The sequence below is a fragment of the Camelus bactrianus genome, chromosome 30 (genome assembly GCF_048773025.1).
Source record: "Camelus bactrianus isolate YW-2024 breed Bactrian camel chromosome 30, ASM4877302v1, whole genome shotgun sequence".
Lineage (NCBI taxonomy): Eukaryota > Metazoa > Chordata > Mammalia > Artiodactyla > Camelidae > Camelus > Camelus bactrianus.
Window position 1 is genome coordinate 19,820,437 of NC_133568.1, and position 22,360 is coordinate 19,842,796.

Genomic DNA, 22,360 nt, shown 5'->3' on the forward strand with positions numbered 1-22,360 from the left:
GTATTATCTGACCCACAAAATTAAAATCATACTTACCTTTTGACTTAGCACTGTTTTCTACAGAAAGAAAACAGCACTGTAAACCTAGAGTGTCAAAGAAAGGCATCACTAGGATTTGAAAGATGACTAACACGAGATAGAAAGAGATTTTTAGGTTGAGAATGATTTGAACAAGTAGACTAGGGACACTTGACTCAAGGGAGTCCAGAAGTTAAGCAGTGATGGTTTAAACACACACACACACACACACACACACACACACACACGAATTAGTTGCTGTTTCTTGAGTGTCATGCACATTTTATCTTGCAGGTAGTAAGTGGCCATTGAAGATTTTGAGAAGGGGTGTGATATAAAGAAGTGATTATTTTAGAGGTAACTCTGACTAATGCAAGGAGGTCAGATCCAAGACTGTTGGAATAATTCAGTTGTAAATTATTGGCAATAGAAATGAAAGTAAACAATACAGAAAGTGTTTCGGAGAATGAAGTCACAAGATTTGAAGATAGTTTGAAATAGCAAGAGAGCCATTATATTCATAGTTGGGAAGAGAGGAAAGTGATAGAACCACTGAGAAGACAAGTAAAGAAATAAAAATGAGGAGTTATTTCTAAAGTTAAGGTATGGGGATGGGAGGGTATGGTTCAGTGGTAGAATGTGTGCTTAGCATGCAAGAGGTCCTGGGTTCAATCCCCAGCACTTAAAAGTAATTAAATTAAATAAAAGTAATTAAATAATAATAAGTAATTATTAAAAGTAATAATAATAAATGAATAGATAAATGAAGCTAATTACCTCCTCCACCACCCCCCAAAAAACCCTAAATAAATAAAAATAAAAATAATTTTTAAAAAATTTTTAAATAAAGTTAAAATATGAAAAAAGAAGCTTGAGACATTGACTCCGTTATCTAGCAAACAATAGTAATATGGGACTAACCTTTATGAAAAGTGTTGTGATTCAATAAATATTTTGGAGTCATCCTTATGGAGATGTTACTTGAAACTTACAGAATGAGTAAGTTTTGTAATTGAAGAACCTAGAGCCAAATGCTGACCCTTATGGAGGATTACTCTGTGGGAAGAGAAAAAGCAGCATATATAAGAGGAAAGCAGTCAGAGGCATGTTGGGACAGACCAGGTTGAGATACTGACATAAGAGGGAAGGAGAGATTTTCAAGGTGGGCATCATGGTCGGGTACTTAACTGAGTAACTCACAGTGCGGACCTTTAAAACCTACGCAGAACCAGAAGCCCTTGGTCTCAGACCAAGATTTAGATTTAACAGATATCTGTTGAGCACCTGCACATCGCTCACTGCTCATTGTCTTTGATCAATACTCCGTTCAATAGTGTGATAAATCAGCAGTATTTAGTAGTCATTTAGATTGTGCTTACTCCCTACACAGAAAGTTGGTCAAAAAGAAAGAAGAAAAAGATTTGACATTGTTGATCAAGGCTAGTGCAGCTGGCAATCAGAGATATGTTTCTTCTCCCAAACCCCCAGAAAAGTATATGTCATGGGACTGTTACCCAGCACAGTACCACACCTCACTGTGATTTGAGTTAGTTGTTTGTGAAAACAGAGGTAATATCTATCTTCCAAGGTTTCTGTAAGAATTAAATGAAGTAATGCTGATAAAAGGGATAATTAACATTTATAGCATGCTATTACCTGCCTGGCACTGCTAATAAGCTCTTTACACTGATGTAATCCTTAGTAGCCTTACGAGGTAGATCCTAGAATTATCTCCATTTTATAGATATGGAAACAGAGATTAAATAACTTGCCCAAAGTCACACAGCTGGAAAATGACAGAACTGACATTGTCTTGTTCCAGACTGGCTCCTAATCACTACACCACACTGCTTCCTTTAATAGAAACGATGAACATGGAAGCCCCTGACCTAATACGATACCAAAAAAAACTATTCCATAAATATTAATTTCCCTTTTGTGATACCAGTTTAGAATGTTTGTTAATGTTAATGAAAAAATTGATATTTTAGTTTTTTAATTGCTTTACATGAATTTCAAAATTTCTTTCCTAGCTCAATGTCAATCGCTGCAAGCTTAGTGAGTGAAGATACAAAGACCAAGTTTTTGAACAAAATGGGTCAGTTGACAACATCAGGTGCCATGCTGGCCAATGTGTTTCAGAGAAAGAAGTAAAAGAAGGAAGGAAGCCCCCAGTAAACACTAAGATGGACCTCAAGCAGACTGGTTCCTTGTACTTGAAGTACTTGCCTTTTTTATTTCCTTGTTTTATGTTCTTGCATTATAATTTTATCTTAACCTCCAAAGATATTTGCACTGCTTTTGATTATTGCTGTATATCTGTTAATTTTGGAGTTATAACTGTGGTGATAGAAAATTGAGTTGATAGTCTGTACCAAGTCCCTCTTCTATGTTCTTGTCTCTTGGAATAATTTTTTTTATATATATATATAGTGAAGAGGTTTTTTTTTTTAATTTTTGGATGGGATATTAGCAAATATCTGTATGATACACTAAGCTATTCAATGGTACTTAAAATAATGTAAATTTGAAGTCATTGTTATAAAGTAATTAAAGTGGAGATTACTTAAGTATTTAAATTATGAAAGAATAATGCAGACTTTTTATTGTTTCTTAACTGACTAGAAAGAGCCACCAGCATTACTCTGTGCCTTTTGGACTTCAGTTTGTGTGTCTGTAGGAATTGTGTGCATTCCATTCACACAGTATTTATAATACTGTAATGAATTTGAATTACAAATCCTACAGTCAGTAGATAATAGTGAAACTTCGAACATTTCAGCGCTTTCATGAATATTCTTTAAGTGCTATATAAACCCCCCCATCACTTACATGCATATAATGGACTTAACCTGAGTAAAGACAGCACATGGGGAGTGGTACCCAAGGTGAATTTTACAAACTGGTGTATAGTAGATTTAAATATTCAAAAATAAATTTAAGTAAGAAGAGCTAATAATTGTGACTTTTTTCCCCAAATTGAAATACAGAAGAAAATATGGTTTGAATCTGAAATTAACACTTATTTACGTAAAACATTTAAGATGTTTTCGTCTGATTTTAATTTCAGAGATTATCTTTTCATTCCTTGTGTTCCAGAGAAGTACAGACAAGTTAAGGACATTTGGGGGCTGCTTTTTTCCCCTCTAAACTAAAATGACATTGGCTAAATTATTATTGAGTTAGTCATCACCTTGTCCCTTAAAGTCAGTGACTATTTTTGTGTTTGATATATATTTCTTAGAGTCTTAAGTAAGTGTACAGTTCCACTGGAATTTGACAGTTGTCTGTAAAGTAATGCAACTTGAAGTAGCAGAGTGGTACTGGACATAGAAAGAAGGTGGTTGGTTTAAGGGGTTAATGTGAGGCCTTTTTGAAAAATGAATATTTTGGTAAAGAGAATTCTCTTTTGAGCACAGCTGATACAAATGCGTGATTGTCATGTTTGTTGTATAAACTGGTTTAATACACTTGGAACATAGTTGGATTACATTGACTTCCTGGGAAAGATAGCTTACCACACATTAAGCTTATAAAATAAGTTGCCATAGGCAAAGCCATTTAAAAAGTTTATTCTGAAATTATTTCTTTTACCTACAGTGAAATAATTGTTAACTAACTAGTCTTTCTGGAAACTGTTGGATTCTAGGCATTCCTGAGAAATTGAAAGTGGCTACCTTTCATGTCAAAAATGTTGATCTATTATAAATAAAATGTTTTTGCATATTTGTTTTGGTTTTAATTTTGGCTACGTGTATTTATTTTCATTTTGAAACACTATATGCTATATCCAAGCAAAAGGAGATGACAAAGTGTATATTCATTAAAATATACTAATCTTTTATTTTAGAAATACAATCTATATAAATTACCAATATTTTAGTTTACTTTAACTAAAAGATTTTGTTGTATTTAAAATTTAACAAATACATTTCAGAGATGATTTAAAGAAAAAATATTTAAATTCTCATTTGGTTTGAACTATAATGAAATTAGTATATTTGTTACCTGGTGAATAAATATAATGTATTTTTAATGTGATAATTGTTATTAATTTGTGAATCCATTTATCTAAATGCTAATAAATTTTTTCAAAGGCACCAGCTAGCAAGATACACAGCATGTTTCAAGTGAGTCTCCCTTATTATACTGTTAAATATCTTAATGTCAGTAAGACTTCACATTTATTTTCACATTGATTTTTTTTTTTTTTTTTTTTGGTAAAATAGGTACTCTTTCAAGACAAGACAGACACTCATCACTGAGACTAAGAATGTTCTTCTAAAACAAGCTGTAAAAGTCCCATCCTCAGTCTTTTTAAAGCATAAGTAAAAATGGTACAAATAAAAGCTAGGCTTACAAAGTAATGAAAAGTTAATTTGAAATTATGCTCCAAAGCAAGCATAATTTTTCAGAAATCCAAAAGTGCCATAGTTGCCAGTTTTGCTGAATTATTCCAAGAACACTGAATGGCAGCACCAGCTACCTCTGTACACAGTGTCCCTGACCTTCGTTTATTTGCATCAGTGCCCCTTTGAAAGATTACTTTGCGAAACATCGTATGGACTTAACAACCTGAATTTGTGAGTAATTTAAGTAATTTTCATGGGACCTCAATCCAAGTTGCTATCAAACTTCTTTTTCTTACAGAAAAAAATTGGTTCAAATAGTCTCTGATAAAGTTTGGGGAGGTGAAATCAGTGTGTATTGAATTGTCTTTTCATGAACCCAATTTTTAAGATAACCTATGTTAGACCATCATTTGTTCTTTAAGGACGTAACTTTCTCTAGATCCACTTTTTTGATCTTTGAACAGTAATAACTAACTGTAGTTAACATTTCAGGCTGATTACCAGTTTCTTCATGGGTTTTTTTGTGTAAATAATGTATATTTAAAGAGCTTTGTAATTAGCCACTCTAATTCCTAAAATTCCCCAGATTGGCCAGGTAACAGAATTCCAACTTTATGTTGGATGTTGACTCTCTTATAAGCAAACTATGAAATAAATTTAGCCTTTCATGTGAATAGCCATGTGTTTGAAAGTTCTAATGTAACTTTACAGTGTACTTGGTTTTGTTACTATTTTATTTCAGTACACTTTAAAAATTAACAGATTGAAGATATATACTACCACTCAAAAATAATAAATGTATCTGGTAGATTTCTGCATATTGGCAAAAGAATTGGATTTTAGACGATTTTTATATAAGGATGCTTCCTGTGCGTTTCGTCTGTGGAATCAGTGCTCTGATCACACTGTGAGAGAGAGTGCCACGTCCCATCATTCGTATTTTCCCTTCAGGACTAACTATAGGAAACTTTGTTTTGATTGCCTTCTTTATGGTTTACTTTGTTCGTATATTTAAGAAAAACCTGAAAATAAAAATTCCTGTGCACTGTATAAGACCATACCAATCATAAAGTACACAACAGTTAATATTAGTAAGCTTAACAGAATATAAAAGAAAACTTTATTATGTGTTTTTGATAGTACATAGATAATTCCTTCATTTCAGTGTGGTAAGGAATGTAAATTATTTGCTTTTCTGCAAAGAGTCTTCAATAATATCTGGAAAATTCTGTCCAAAGCATGTCTATATTGGAGGACTGTTTTACTATTTGAACTCCTTTTATTTCATTAAAGACTACTCCATTATTTTTATTCCAATTAGATCATTTCATGAATAGATTTCTCGAGGGACTTCAATGTAGCAAAATTTATGTTGTCTGTAAACTGGCATTTTGTGTCATTATAGGTATTAAAAAATTCTTTGTCAGTAATGTTATTTAAGGTTGTCATTTGTTGATAGCAGTCTGCTTCTTAAAATTTTTAAACTACTATCTTACTGGAAAAGTAGCCCTTTCTTCTACTGTTGGCATTTGCAGCCTTGGATACTTTTAGGTACGGATCTTCAGAGAAGCTAGCAATATTTTAAATACCTCTATGTAAAATATGCATTGTTGAGTAGTATTAATAATTTCTCATTGACTTTATGACTTCATCGGTGGTTTATCTTTATTTCTGATAATTACTTGACAATTCTTTAAATGTTTAGCTTTCTCTGTTCAGAAGCCTTCCATCATGTATTAAATAATGAACTTTAGAGTGAATACTTTAATAAGGTAAATCATTTCCTAATTTATTTTTATATGGATTTTATCAATATAGTCACCTTTCTAACAAGTTATAACAAATTGTTTTGTCTTACCACCAAAGAGCATAGAAATAATAACATACTTTCTATTCCTCACAAGACTTTATGAAAATTACACAATAGTAAAACTGAAAGTGCCTTAGCCCTTTGGAAGTTTTGTGAAAGGTCAAAATGAAATTTAAAATTTTAAATCACTGCATCGCTGAAGTGTGGATAACCCTCTCCCCCATACTTTTGTCTTCTAGTAAGTGAACAGGTTACCATGCCAGGCGTGACTTACCGAACATGGCAGTAGAAGGCAGAAATCAGTTTTTGATTGTTAGTTTTGCCTATTTTAACCACTCCCAGAGTATCCAACCTAATGAAGACTAGGAAGGTAAATTTGCTTTTTATTTACTAAAATTTGTGATTAAACTAAAAATTTTCAAAGTTCTGCGTAAGTTAGTTTAATAGATTAGTTTTCCATTACATAATTTGTTTAGGACAAAGAGGAAAACTTGGAAAAGCTTTCCTCTTTGCAGCTCCACTCACATCTGTTAGTGTACATTTGATTCTTACAGTAACTAGCTCCTTCGATATTTAGTTTGAACTTCCAGGCTCTTTGTAATTAAACTTTTCATACTCAGGGAAGCAAAATAAGAACTAGCATTTCTTGAAAATTAGTGGCTCCTAGTGCTTCCTAAAAGAAGGAAACCCTTCAGTTAACCATTGACCATTAAAGTTAAAATCCAGGTTTCTTGCTGAAGATACAGAAGTCTTCAAATCTTAGGAGGTATATGCTCCATATCAGATTTGGAGACCATTTTGCTTTCTTTGTCATACCAGAAAAACTCTTGTAATCATCCTCAAGAAATTATAGAAAGATGACAGAGGACTAGACATGAACAAATGTCCTGATTTACAGATTTTGTACAATGTGGGTTACCATATAGTTCTCAATTTAAAAACTAGATATAAAAACTGCAAGCTGGCCTTTTCTGACTGCCCAGCTCTTAAGTAACCCCTGTAACTCCCTCATCAGCCTGGTTTTTCTATTTCATGGTTTTTACCAGCACTCATTTTCTTTCTTTCTTTCTTTCTTTCTTTCTTTTTTTTTTTTTTTTTTTTTGTCTGTCTCTCTCTCTAGACTGAGCTCCATGAGAGGAAATGTTGTCTATCCTTTTCAATCAGTGTTTTGAAGAATGCCTGGTGTATGGTTGGTACTCAGCAAACATTAATTGAATGAATGAATGAATTGTTGAGCTTGGTACCAGTTCTATGCAAGTTCTCTAGTTAGATTAAAAAGATGATTATAAGGATCTAAAACAGTATGAATTTACTGATACTACGTTCCAAGCTAACCTAATGTCCTTTCTATAGAGCCATTATATACTGATAAGAATTGTGTAGTCTTGTGCATTTTGAGCTCAGCAAAGTATTTGACTGTTTCTCATAATGTCTTTATTTCTGAGGTAGAAAATATGGGTAAATAAAAGTGTAAATAAAGAGTTGTGCCATGTGAGTACCTATGTTGTGACAGGCATAGGATGCAATGAACAGCTTGCAGCCAGGCAAGGAAACAAACAGGTTGAGAGAGAAAGACTGAGGAGGATTACCTTAATTAGAGTGATTACTGAAAGGCCTAAGGTTACATTGTACCTTAAAACTAGGAACAATAGGCTTTAACCATGTGCAAATAGGGGATAAAGGACATTATATGCATGGGCCTTGGTGTATTCAAGGAACTGGAAAAAGAAAACCAGTGTGGCTGGAGCATTTTGAATGAGATGGAGAATCAAAAGATGAAATTGGAGAGGAGCCGAGCCAGATCATTACAGGGCCTTGTACACTATGGTCAGAAGCTAGAAAGGGAAGCCTTCGCATAGTTGAAGCAGTAGAATGACTTGGTCCAATTTACATTATGGTTAAATATGCTTAAGCTTTGGAAAAGGGCATGAGTAGAGGCTGCAGTCACCCAAGCAAAAGATGACAATGGCTTGGACAAAAATGGAGGGGAAAAGGCATCTCTGAGAGAGATTTTGAAAGTAGAATTGGCATGACAGGTTGGGCATGAAGAGTGAGAGAAAGAGAAAAACCAAAGATGTCAATGAGATTATGGCTAGAAAAACTGAGGAAATAATGGGTAATGACAATAGTGAGGTAAGGAACCAGTTTTAAGAGTCAGTCTACAGTTTTGTTTTAGATGTGTCAGATCCGGTATGTCTGAGAGTTACCTGTGTAAATGTCAAGTCAGAAGTTAGTTATCCAAGTCTGCATCTCAGGAGGGGTCAGGGTTGAAGCTGTAAATTACAGAGTCATCAGTATTTGAATAAAGCCATGGAACTAAATGAGATGGCCTGAGGAGAGAGTAACTGTGAAGAAGAGGATCCAGATCTGAACCCTGGGACACTCTCATATTGGGAAATTCAGCAGAGCAAGAGGAACTAGTAAAAGGTTCAGTTGGAACATACAGTAAGATAGGGGGGAACCAAGAAAGTGTAGCGCGCTCCTTAGTCAGGATGAGGGTAGATCTGAAATCCATTGGAAGATTCAAGTCGTTGATGACTTCAACAGTAGTTCTGGTGGATTGGTGGAAATAGAAGCCTGATTGGAGTGGGTTAAAGAGAGACAATGACTAGAGAGGACAACTCTTTGAGGAAATGTTGCCATGAAGGGGAGCAGTAGTACTGGGAGCTACAAAGGAACGTAAGGTCAAGGAGAGCTGTTTAGTTAAGTGTTGTAACGAGAGAAATTAGATCGTGTTCATATGCTGATGAGAATAAACCAGTAAAGTGAGAAGAAGTGATGAAGCAGCAGCAGTAACAGGCACCAACTGTGAGTGAAATCCTTGAGAAGACAAGAGGGTGAGGTCCAGAGCACAAATGCAGCCTGGCTGCCACTGTAACAGGAGAGGAAGCAGAGAATAGATACACTTGCAGGTAATTTGGTAGAGGTGGTGGTGGGAAGATTTGGGGGTTTCCGTTTAATTTCTTCTCTTCTCAGTGAAGTATGAAGCAAAGAGATTAGCTTGGCTGGCATGTGGAAAGTATTGGAGGTTTGAGAAGAAAGAAGGTAGAAATGGTTGTTTTCAAGAATGGCAGAATTAATAAGTGAGGGAACTGTAGGACTGCCAAGCAATTTTGAAAGCCCATTTGAGAATAGTAATTATGAATTTAAAGAAAGCCAGTTAACTCAATGTTCTTTTTTTTTTTTTCTTCCAGACAAGATTAGCTGTTCAGGAGCAGATGTGAAGTACACATACAATAAAGTAAAACCAGGTCTGGGTTTTTCCGGATGCATAAGAGGAAGAGAAAAGACAAGGATATTAAAGCTCCTTGCAAAGAAAAGATTATAGTGATGGACCATAGAATCTAAACTGGGAAAGGAGGAAAATGAGATACTGGAACGAGGCGGGAAATAAATAATCTGAGGAATGGGTCTCAGTAAAGTAAAAAATATGTAAGTGAACTGGAAAGATACTTTCTTTGAAAGGAGAAATGAAAAACAAATAACATACCTGTTCTACCTCTAGGCTTTAAGGTACAGGGGTTTGTGAGAACAAAATTGAAAAGCCTCCACTTAAAAGCATAGCGGGGAAGGTGATGTCTTAGGGGTAGCCAGGATTCAATTAATACGAGATGAACAAGAGACCCTTCAAGAGAAGAGGTTGGGGATGTAGATGAGAAATCTGAAGACAGACCTTGAGTTCCCACGTGCTCAGGGGGTGGAGGGGGAGGGTTAGAGACTAAGTAACTTTAAGGAATGTTCAGAGTAGCTCAAGAGTAAGACCTCTGGTCAAAAAAAGCTTGGGCTTCTGTTCAGTGAGGGAAGCAGGTTTGTGATGACACAGTAGACAGTCTGAGAAAGTGGTTAGTTCCTCTAAGCTGGAAGTATAAGGTCCTTTGGTCCCCTGTTCTCTCCGCAAATCAAAGCACTGTGGATAATGGGAAAGCTTCAGGTTTCTCAGCATTAAGTATGTTGTTAGCTGTTGTTAGCTTCATCATTATTGTTTCAATTTTCTGTTCTGTTTCTTTCTCCCTTTCTTCTCTTCTGATACTCCCATTATGCATATAACTTTTGTAGTTGCTCCACAGTTCTTAGGTATTCTGTTCTTGTTTGTTTGTTTGTTGTTTGCTTTTCAGTCTTTTTTCTGTCTGCTCTTCAGTTTTGGAGGTTTCTATTTATAAATCCTCATGTACAGCGATTCTTACCTCATCTGTGTTCAGCCTATCAATAAGCCCATCAAAGTCATTCTTCACTTCCGTGCAGTGTTTTTTCTCTCCAGCATTTCTTTTTCATTCTTTCTTGGGATTTATATCTCTCTGCTTACATTGCCCACCTGTTCTTGCATACTGTCTACTTTATCCATTAGAGCCCTTAGCATATTCATCATTTTAAAATTCCCAGTCTGATTATCCCAGCGTACCTGCCATGTCTGGTCTGATGCTTGCTCTGACTCTTCAAACTGTTTTTTGCCTATTAGTATGCCTTGTAAATTTTTCTTGATAACCAGATGTGATGTACTGGATAACAGGAACTGTTGTAAATAGGCCTTTATTAATGGGGTGGTGAGGTGTTAGGGAAGGAGAAACATTCTACAGTCCTGTGATTAGCTCTCCACCTTTAGTGAGCCTGTGCCTCTGGATTGTGAACTTCAGGTATTGCTCAATTTTTTTCTCCCCCTTTAGGTGGGACAGAATGGCAACAGTGGGCTGGAGTGGGGTTTTCCCCTTCACCAGGCTGGTTAGGCTCTGATAATACCCCAGCAGCTTAGGCTCTGAGGTTAATTAGCTTCCCTAAGGGTGGGCCTTGTTAAGAAGAACAGAGTCTTCTGGTGTATTTCAAAATTGTTCCCTCTCCCCTCCTGCCAGAGGCACAGATTTTTCTCTGATACCTACTGTGAAACCCTGGCCAAGGCCCTGGAGGAAAAACTCACCAAAATGTAGGGAATGCTGTATGACTGGGTCCCACTGGAGTTTTTAACTCTCCGACTTGTCCACTCTGGGCCTCCAGCAATTGATCAATTACAGCTCTGGTTTTCCTGCTGCAGTCCTGGTTCCCACAGAGGCTATAGCTCATGAGTTTCTGCTCTGGTAACTTATGATTGTATTTGCCTGTCAGTCTCTCCAGTTTGGGGGGCAGTGGCATGCCCTGTGACCTCTTTGGGTTTAGGAAGATTCATTGATTTTTCAGTTTGTTCAGCTTTTTACTTGTCAGGACAGAGTGGTGACTTCCAAGCTCCCTACATGTGGAACCGGAAACAGGATGCAGCAGAGATTTTGTTTTTCCTAATGCAGAACACAGAAAAGAGAGTAAAAGTCATACAGGGCAGGAGAAGAGAGAGATTGGGCAGAAATGTTGTTTGAAGAGAGAATGGCCAAGAATTTCCTCAAACTGACAAAAAAAAAAAAAAAAAATCAAGAAGGCCATGAACCACAAACCTGATAGAGTCAAAGAAAACTAAGCCTATGTATGTTACAGTAAACTTGCTGAAAACCAAATTCAAAAAGAAAATCTTGAAAACAGCAACTGTGAAACTGATAGTTGACTTATCAACAAAAAACAAAGGTATTGGATTTTTTTAAATGCTGACAGAAAATAACTGCCACTCTAGAACTTTATAGTCAACAGAAATACCTTCTAAAATGAAGGCAAATTAAGATACTTTTGGACAGTCTGCTGCCCTCTCCCCCCAAAAAAACCCAAAGCAGAAAACAGAATCTGTTACCAGCAGACCCACACTAGAGAAAAAGAAAAAACAGAAAAAGTTATCCAAGCAAAAGGAAGTTTCCTCAAACTATGTGATAACTTAGAGATGCAAAAAGAAATAAGCAATAGGAAGGGTAGATATATGGGCAAAATTTTTAATGTCTTATAGGATTTTAAAGATACATACCCAAGAAAAAGAGCACACGAGGTGGGGACAGGGTGTGATTGATATTAAAGCAGTCTAAGTTTCCTGAATTGCCCAGGAAATAATAAAACTACTTTCCATTAGACTTTAACAAATTAAGGATGCATGTTGTAGTCTCCAGGTAACTATTAAAAGAATGTCAAGCTTATAGAGAGGAAGAATAGAGTGATTTTTAAAAAATTTTTTTCAAAATATATTAAATAAAAAATTACAGAACTAAAAAGAGATATCATCACACAGTCATAGTAGAAGGTTCTTATGTTTTTAACCCACTCCTCTCAGAAACTGATGGAAAACAGTTTAAAAATCAGGGAGGACATAGAAGATTTAAACAACACAATTATAAGTTTGACCTGATAATCTTATGAAGAACTCTGTTGCAAAAGAACTTGCAGTTGCAAAGTACACGTTATTTTCAAATGTACATGGAGCATTTAACAAAATGACTCTAAGCGGGGTCACAGTGCAAGTCTTTTCTATAAGCGTCACAGGACTGAAATCCTGCATAATCTGTTCTCTGACCACAGTGGAATTAAGTTATAAATTAATAACAAAAAGGTAACTAGAAAATTTCAAATGTTGAAAAGGTAAGCAATGTGCTTCTAAAAGAAACCATAGGTTAAGGAAGAAATGACAGTGAAAATTAGAAAATACTCTTATTAAATAACAAAAATTCAAAAATACCAAACTTATAGGCTGAAACTAAAGCCATGCTTATAGGGAGCTGTACACATAGCTTTAAATACATAAATTAGAAAAGAAGAAAGGTTTAAAGTCAGTCATCTAATATTCATTTCAGTAAGGTGGAAAAGAACCAAAAGGAGGCAGAAGAATCAATAAAGATCAGAAATTAATGAAATAGAGAACTCAAACATATAATAGGGAAGATGAACAAAGCTGAAAATTCTAAATAATTGAACTAATAAATCTGATTAAACTCCAGCAAGACTTAACAAGAAAAAGAGAAGGCATAAATTACCAGTATTAGAAATTAAAAAGAAGAAACCCCTACAAATGCTACATTAGAAATATGAGATTTTTATGAATGACTGTATACTAACAAAGTTAAAAGATTAGATGGAATGACACATTCCTATTTAAAACCAAACACATGAACTACTTATCAAAACCAACACAAAAAGAAATAGAAAAACTCTGTAGTTAAAGAAACTGAACTTGTAATTTAAAACCATGCCATGAAGAAACCCCAGTGCCCAGATGGCTTCATCAATGAATTCTACCAAATACTTAAGGAAAAAAAAACACCATTTTATACACTTCTTCAAAGTTCTTCCATATATTTCAGTCTTGTTCAGCATAACACTGACACCAAAACTTAACAGGACCCAATTCAGAAAGGGAATGACAGGCCAATCTCTCATGAACATAGATGTGGAATTTCCTAAACTAAATATTAGCAACCTATGCATCAAAAAATAAATAACTAAATAAAACACCTAGGAATAAACCTACCTAAGGAGAAATGCTGGAGAGGATGTGGAGAAAAGGGAACCCTCCTACACTGTTGGTAGGAATGTAAATTAGTGCAGCCACTATGGAGGACAGTATGAGGTTCCTTAAAAAACTAAAAGTGGGCTTACCATATGATCCAGCAATCCCAATCCTGGGCATATATCTGGAGAAAACTACAATTTGAAAAGGCACACACACCCCAACATTCACAGCAGCACTATTTACAATAGCCAAGACATGGAAACCACCTAAATATCCATTGGCAGAAAAATGGATGCAGAAGATGTGGTATGTACACACACACACACACACACACACACACACACACACACACACACACACACACACACACACACACACTGGAATATTACAGAGCCATAAAAAAGTGAAATAATGTCTTTTGGAGCAACATGGATGGACCTAGAGATAATTACATTAAGTGGAGTAAGTCAGAAAGAGAAAGAAAAATATCATATGATATCACTTATACATGGAACTAAAAAAAAGATACAAATTTTATTTACAAACCAGAAATAAACTCACAGACATAGAATATAAACTATGGTTACCAAAGGTGAAAGGAGGGGAGGGATAAATTAGGAGTTTGGGACTAACATACACACTCCACTATATATAAAATAGATAAACAACAAGGACCTACTGTATAGCACAGGGAACTATATTCAATTTTTTATAATAAGCTATAATTTAAAAAAATATATATGTACATATATGTACAACTGAATCGCTTTGCTGTACACCTGAACCTAACATTGTAAATCAACTACACTTCAATAAAAAATAAAATAAAATATTAGCAATCTGAATCCACCAACATATGAAATAGCCCTAATATCCTTCACCAGTAAAATGATGAATATAGTGTGATACAGTCATATACTGGAATGCTTTACAGTAACGACATGGATGACTCCCCCAAACATGATATTGAACAGAAGCCACACACAAAATAGTTCATACCATAGTGTAGACTCCATTTATATAAAGTTCAAAAGCAGACAAAACTAATCAGTGGTATTATAATTAAATTTATCAAGAAAGATAAGTGGGAATGACTAAAAGGGAACATGAAGGGGCTTTTGGGGTGCCAGTAATGTTCTACTATATGATTTGGGTGCTGGCTACATGTATGTGTTCATTTTATGATAATTCATCAAGCTGTACACTTTGTGTATGTTATACTTCAATAAAAATATTATTTAAAATAAATCATTCCATCTCGATCTAGATAGCAGCAACAGTTGTCTGTTGAGCCAATCTGAACCTAATCAATACAACGTTGCCATCAGTGTAAAGGATAATCCTTGTCCTTGTGTTCATGTGTAAGGGATAAACAGTCACTTTCTCCATCATATTATTAAGGTAGGGTTAAGGAAGAAGTAGAGGAAATGCAAATTAAATCCTTGTGTCCACTTGAAACATTTTATATATAACAAAATATCTAGAAAGCATGTAATAACTACAACATTTACAGTTTAGAAATTCATTTATTTTCAATACCAAAATAGAACTATAGAACTGAAAAACATTCTTGTCTACCAAGGCAAGCTAGGTGCCCATGTGTACAGCTCAAAAGTCTTCCTATTATGTTTGGGTGTCATTATGTGATAGTATTGCACCTTGATTTATCTGTGAGTGAACACTTATCAATGGTTTACTTTTGTTTAAAAAATATTTTATGTAGGCGAGGTGAGAGGAAGAGCAAACCATAACAAGGTAGGTAGTAAAAACATGTGTATTTATTAGTAAGTTTTCACTGAAAGATTTGTAGTCTTCTGTTTACCTAATAACTCTGCTTTTTATACATTCTCTTTAGCTCTGGGCCAGTAATTATTTTTGTATCACCATGTGAAAAAAGTTATATGAACTGATTAATTCTCATTCTTGCTGACATTTATAAGCATTTCATTAACAAGATTGTGCCTGTTTTCTGGTGCCTAAATGGAGACTGTTAAAATGTAACACTTACAAACCACCTGCTAGAAACAAAAATAATAGCCATACTTTTATTTTACCTTTTTGATTCTGAAAACTAAAGAGTTCTTGCAGAAGTGGGGAGTGGCGGGGATTTCCAGGGTGAGGTGCACACTATCCATGTAAAAGAGTTTTCAAATAAACTGATGATTCCTATATTTGTATAATGTGTTTTGTTTTTCCACAGAATAAATAAAAACAATTCATTGTCAACTGGTTACTTTTTAAAATTTGGAAATGTTTAACTTTAATAAATGTTAAAGCATCTATTATTTAAAATATATTTTACATTTATTACATATAACCAAAATTTAATTGTACATGTGCTTATAAATGTGAGGGTTTTAAAAATCATAAGTAACATTTAAATTAGTTTCTGTCAATGATGAACAATCTCTTTAGCTATATAGTGTGTGCATCCTTCACTTAATAGGGAAAAATAACATTTGGTTTAACTTACTTCCATGTTTCTCATAATAATGCTATTTATCTAGGAAAGATAATGTCCTCAAGCTCATTTTAGTGGATTTTGTTGATAACAAATGTATTCTACATTAATCTTCATAAAATATTTGAATTATTTGAGTAATAGTTTTGTAAATATAGAGAGTCTTTAAAAGTAATTTCATTTTTTTAATTAAACTTTTTTTTTCTAGATTTAATATGTTAACATGGACATTCTATTGTTCATAGTGCTTCCAAAACTGGCGCACTCACCTCTGGGGCTTTCCAAGCAGAAGTTTTAAGTCCCCTAATCTTTTTTGAAAAAAGAAGGGGGTGATGTTGGAAATGTGCCAGGAGTCAGCCTTGGTATTTCTCTTAAAGTGCCACAGTGAAAGTACCCTCTCCCACAAGTCAGTTCCTTTTATTAAAATCATAATTTCACACCACCACCATTGCCAGAAAGCCTATCTCCACAGTCAAGACAACAGTAGGCCAGTTACACATTTTTAAAATCTGTACTTTTGACCATTCCTGTACTTACTTCCCCTGAGTTTCAACATCTATTTACCAAATTTACACACCTGTCAGTTAAAATGCAAAAGTAATTTTTCCTCAGTGTAAATAGTATAGGAATATCAAAAGTTAAAATTAGTAGTTTCTCGTTTCGCTTTTGCAACTCATCTAGTATTAAAAATTTGGTGCTTTAAAAGATGAATGGATAAAGGATATATACATACATACAATGGAATATTACTCAGCCTTAAAAAGCATGAAATATTGTCATTTGCAGCAACATGGGATCTAGAGATTATCATACTGTGTGAAGTAAGTCAGACAGAGAAAGACAAATATATGATATCACTTATATGTGGGATCTAAAAAGGATATAAATGAACTTATTTACAAAAGAGAACCACTCACAGACATAGAAAACAAACTTACAATTACCAAAGGAGAAAGTGGGGGAGAGGGATAAATTAGAGTATGGAATTAATAGATACACACCACTATATATAAAACAGATAAACAACAAGGATTTACTGTATAGCACAGGAAACTATATTCAATATTTTATAATAAGCTATAATGGAAAATAATCTGGAAAAGAATATATATATAAAAGTATGTAAACTGAGTGACTTTGCTGTACATCTGAAACTAACAAATATTGTAAATCAACTATACATACAGTTCAATTTTTAAGAAAACCTGAAAAAAAGAAGAAAAAAATTTGGTGTTTAGTGAAGCAGAGCTCACACTCCAGAGCCAGACGTTTGAATCCCATCTCTGTCACTTATTGGCAAGTAACCCTAGGCAAGTTATTAACCTCTCTGCCTCAGTTTCCTCATCTGTAGAATGGGACTAATAGTAGTACTCCTTATAAAGCTGTTGCGAGGATTAAATGAATTTGTAAGTGTAAGCATGCTATTAGTGTTTCCTATTATTATTGTCTGTCCAGAAACTTCCTTTGCTTATATAAATAAAATCATGTTTCTGATCATTGTTTACAAATATGGGATGATATAACTCTGTAACGTGCTTCTTTTGCTATGATATGGAATTGCTTTGTCAAAAGCACTTAAAATTTTTTAATCAACACTACCAGATTGCTTTCCAAAAGCAAAAAGTAACTGGGCAGTGCACCAATCGGGCTGCAAAGCAGAGAGTTGCAAAGCAAGGCGACTAGCATGGTTAAAGTAACACAAAGGTGGGAGGGGAAAATGGAAATATGCTGTTCTAAGGTCCTTACAATATACCTGAAGTGTCAGAATTTTATCTGAAGGTAGACTGTGATGTCATAGATGCATGTTGTAAACCAAGAGCTAAACAAAGCAAGAGATATATAAAATAAGCTAACAATAGAGAAAAAAAAAGATACCTAAAAATACTCAAAACATCCAAAGGAAGGTAAGAAAAGAGGGAAAAAGGAGCAAAGATGGAACAAATAGAAAACAAATAGCAAAGTTCACCATATCTATAATCACATTAAATGTGAATGGCCTAAACACTTCAATCAAGAAATAGAGATTGTCACACTGGATAAAATGAAAAAGCAAGACCCAACCATATGCTGTCACTTTATATAGACATAGATAAATTAAAATCGCAGCATTAGATACACCATGTAATTGCTATTCATAAGAAAAGTGAAGTAGCTATACAACAAATATCAAAGGCTTCGGAAAACAAAATTTAACCACTGATCAGGGAGGACATGTAATAATGATAAAAAGGTCAATTCATCAGAGACATAATAATCCTAAATGTTTATGCCTCTAATCAAGAGATTCAAACACGTAGGGGGAAAAATCCTGGCGGAACTTGAAAGGAAAAACAAAGCCACAGTTTTTGTTGGAAATTTCCACAACTTTCTCACAAGGAGACAAAATCACTGAGTATTTTAACCAATTTGACCTAACTGACATTTATAAAACACTTCAACCAGCAACAGTGAAATACAGTTTTTTCGAGTGCACATGGAATATTCACGAAGATACAGCACATGCGGGGCCAAAAGTAAGGGATGTTGATGGCTCTGGAACTCTAGGAATTCAAACTATATTCTATTGACAAGAAACAAGCGTTTTCACTCAAAAAGTTATCTGTGCGAAGGCTGGGCAGACGCGTGCCCAGGGCACCACCTGGAAGTGCGGCGAGGGGCGGAGACAACGGCGGCCGGCAGCCGGCAGCCGGGGGGAGGCCGGAGGAATTGTCTGCTGACCGGAAAACTGGACGAGGACATTGCGAAGCGTGCCGGACGCTAGAGTGGGTGATCCTTTCACTGTTGTCCAGGGAACCCCCAGTGGAGATCCTCGCCTCGTTAACTCCCAGACGCGGGGCACCCACTTTGGGAGGCCCGGCCTGGATGCCTGACAGACGAGTCGAGGCGGGCGGGGGGCCGGGCCGGGCCGCCGGGCGGCTGTCCTTCCCCGGGCATCCGGCCCCCGAGTCCCGGGAAGCAGGCCAGCCACGTCTGCGACCGTGAAAGGCACCCTAAGGCAGGTCGCAGGCAAACTTGCGCTCGAGGGCGCCCAGTGGGGCAGAGGACGCGGGCGGCGGGCACGGAGAGCACCTCAGGTCCCACCCTGTCCCTCTCGGCACGCGAGGGAAAGAGACGTCGCGCCCCGCGCTCGGGCCCCATCTGGCGGTCGCGGCGGGAAGGGGGGTGCTGCCCGGGCGGGGACAGGTGCCGGGGCGGGGCGCCGCGGGGCGGGGCTCGACTGCGGGGCGGGCGGACTCCGAGGCCCCAGGGAGCCCCGCGGCCCGGGCCGCAGAGGCCGCTGAGCGCGGCGCCCAGCCCGCTCCTCCGCGCCATGGCCCCGCGCGCCCGGCGGCGCCGCCGCCCGCTGCCCGCGCTGCTCGCGCTCTGCACGCTGCTCGGCCTGCTGCAGGTAAGGAGGTCGCCGGGCGCCCTCTGCCCCCGCCGCCTCACGGGCGCCTTCCCCGCCCGTCGCCGCGCTCCTCGGAGGGCCGCCCGGGCTCCCGCTCCCTCGCTCCCTGCGCACCCGCTCCCTGCGCCCGACGCCTCCACGGGAGCTGGGAAAGGACGGGGCGCGGCGGCTGCCAGACGTCCTGAGACCTGGACGGAGAAGCAGGAGCTGAAGATTTGAGGGCGGGGAGGGCGGAAAGCTGCGGCGCTGCGAGTTGGACGGTGGAAGGTGGAAAAGGGCGAGGGGAGGGGTCTTGGGGCGCAGAAGCGGTGGTTGCGGGACCCCAACACCCAGACACTGGCGCTTACAAAAGTCCCACATAGTAGCAGGCTTTGGTGGTGTCGTTAATTCTCCTCACATTTCTGGAGCACCTACTAGGTGCCCACTCAGAGTAGCCGCTGCGGACACAGCGGCGTAGACACAGCCCCTTCCCCTGCGAACAGAAAAAGCCAGGGAAAAATTCAGAGTCGCAGACAATACCCATATTAAGTAACCATCCTAAATGCGATGTCTCCTTTCGGGCCATTTTGAGTTCCCCAGGAGCTCGCCGTAACTTGGGCTTGTAACTGGGCTTCGCACCTTTTCCCCAACTGTTTCGTTGGTTGTCTGAAGACTAGAGCGATCATCGCCTCATGGGGATGTCTAGAGCGTGTATGGGAACAGAATTTGGTAGTTTCTTCAGAAAAACTGACATCAGATTTCTTTTTTAATGCTCCCCTCTTTTTTATGTCTCCTTTCTCCCCTCCGACTGCCCCCACAAAGATTTTAAGGCCCACCAGTTCAGTATCTACCCGGAATAACATGGAATCGCTTATCCTTAGAAACTCTTTGAAGATGTTAGAACAACATAGTATTTGCAGTTGGAGAGACCAAGGTACCTGGGGTGCTTGAGCCAGTGGTGGAGCCAGAAACACCCCTGTTCCCCGTGAGCTCAGCCCGGGATGGGGCTGGGAGGGGCAGGTGGGCCCAGCAGGGCAGTGGTGAGTCTCACTGGTGCCGGGCGATTCTGGGGCTCCCCAGGCGGGGATGCACCGGGGGCTCCCCTGGGGGCCTTTCCCCCTGGAGTATCACGGGGCTGATAAAGGGCTTCAGCATGAAGAGGGCTAGAGGTGCCAGAAAATGAGCACCTTCCTAGATCCTTGTCCACATTTCCGGCCCCCCTAAAAAATTTCTTTACTAAATCAGTCAGTACCGTCTCTAAGTAAATAAAGGCAGTTACTGGTTTTCTGTCATCCTGGAGGTGCAGGAAACCCAGCACCACAAATACTGTAAAAGTCTTGTATACTTGGAAGTCCCTCAGAGGGAAGGGTAAATGTTGGTGGTTTTCTGGGTTTCGGCAGTTTCAGATTTCCCTTCTCTGTTAAAACTGGCTTAGGTTGTTGTTGGCATTGTTAAGCAGAACTGCACAGAACCCTGTGAAGACAGGAGAGAGGCACTTGTAGAACTGTATTTGGGTGAGAAGGAGGGGATGCCAGCCTGGTATTACGGCCTCGACAGAAATAACAGGAGTGGGCGGGAACAGAAAATTCTCATGAAAATTCAGTCCATTTCGTTTCTACTCTAGGAGTGGTTGAAGGAAAAGAAGGCGGAAAAACCTAATGGAATTTTTTTCGTTTTAAGCACTTCTGGTGTTGCTTAATTAAGTGTTCAACAGGTTGGACAGGGTGCTACCTTATTTGAACTAAGGCACCAAGACTCCAGTGAACAGCTAACCACCTGAGAAAAACCGGCTCACTGCACAGTTTAAAAAAGCATCTCACATTGTTATTGCAAAGGCTACATCCATATATGTATAAAATACATTAGGTTCTAACATTAACAGCAAATGCTATCAAAACATTTAGTTTTCATTTTAGGAATCAGTCCTAAAAAAGTGAGTTTTTTTTCAAGCAACTTTACTGAAACCATATAATGGGGTACATTTTTCTTTAAGAGGGTCTATATAATCATTTTCTAGGAAGTATAGCTATCTGTACTAACGTTTTTATATGGAGAACATAGTGTCTTTGTGGTTTTAAAGACAACTGTGAAATAAAATTGTTTTACCTGTTTGGAAAAAAAAACATTTATTTTTCAGAGATATCTTCAGCAAGTGCCACCTCCCCTCCCTTTCCCTTTTGGCTACTTGAATTATGTGCATTTTTTAATCATAGCTAAACAGGAAACACTCAAATGATGTTGGGATAGCTCTAATCAAATGATATGTTTATGCCCAGTCTCCCTAGTGGAAATCCATTAATTCTGAAAAGTGAAGCTCGATGTAATGTTGCAGTATTTTCCTCCAAAGATACTGTGGTTTCAAGCACTCTGTGTATTCAACTACTGCTTATTTGGCCAACCTGTTGTATTGGTTCAAAAAAAGGAATTGCATTGGTGATCCATTGATGTTATTTATCACACACTTGGTGAGGCTTGAAGAACTGTTTGGTGAGGAGTGGGGAGTGTTGCTTTTATAAAATAGTTGGCAGAAACAGCTTCTAGAATGCTTTATCTGCAAGTATTGTATTTAGTTTCATTTGTATTGTATTAAATCAATTTCAGCTTACCTGGAAGGCTGTAAGTTTTGCTTTTAAAACATCTCTGTGATATCTCTGTGCACCTGTACATGTGAGGGAATTTGTGTTCAGACATAAGAAGACTATTTGCATACAGGAAAAAAAAAACATTTAAAGTTTTTATGTTGATAGTCCTGTTGTTTATTCTAGTTAAGAAACTATAGGAGCAGGTTGTTTTCATTAGGGTAATTGATCACACACCCATGTGTATCCTCAGTTATCCAAGACCTAAGGGCAAATTCACTCATATCCAAGCCAGCAAACATTCATGGGATGTAAAACCTTGTGCTGGTGACAAACAAGGTGAAGACATAGCTGTGTCCTCACAGGTCACAGTCCAGTCGAGGACAAGACGGGTGAAGCTGTGATAATAACTACTCAGCCTGTGATATGAG

General features: G+C 37.6%; 2 protein-coding genes across 9 annotated transcripts in view; both read left to right on the forward strand.

The window, feature by feature from the left end:
• The window catches only part of RELCH (RAB11 binding and LisH domain, coiled-coil and HEAT repeat containing), a 100,064-nt gene extending 96,304 nt beyond the window's left edge, over positions 1–3,760 (forward strand). For all 7 annotated transcript variants that reach the window (XM_074355297.1, XM_074355292.1, XM_074355295.1 and 4 more), the window contains one exon: positions 2,052–3,760. In XM_074355297.1, the coding sequence (XP_074211398.1) occupies positions 2,052–2,084 (33 nt within the window). In that variant the 3' untranslated portion in view covers positions 2,085–3,760. The remainder of the gene's footprint in view (positions 1–2,051) is intronic.
• Positions 3,761–19,218: 15,458 nt separating this feature from the next.
• Positions 19,219–22,360, forward strand: part of TNFRSF11A (TNF receptor superfamily member 11a) — a 50,074-nt gene continuing 46,932 nt past the window's right edge. Inside the window, exon 1 of one of the 2 annotated variants that reach the window (XM_074355299.1) lies at positions 19,219–19,371. In XM_074355299.1, coding sequence (XP_074211400.1) covers positions 19,294–19,371 — 78 coding nt within the window. In that variant the 5' untranslated portion in view covers positions 19,219–19,293. The remainder of the gene's footprint in view (positions 19,372–22,360) is intronic. The other variant, XM_074355300.1, reaches the window with a different exon arrangement.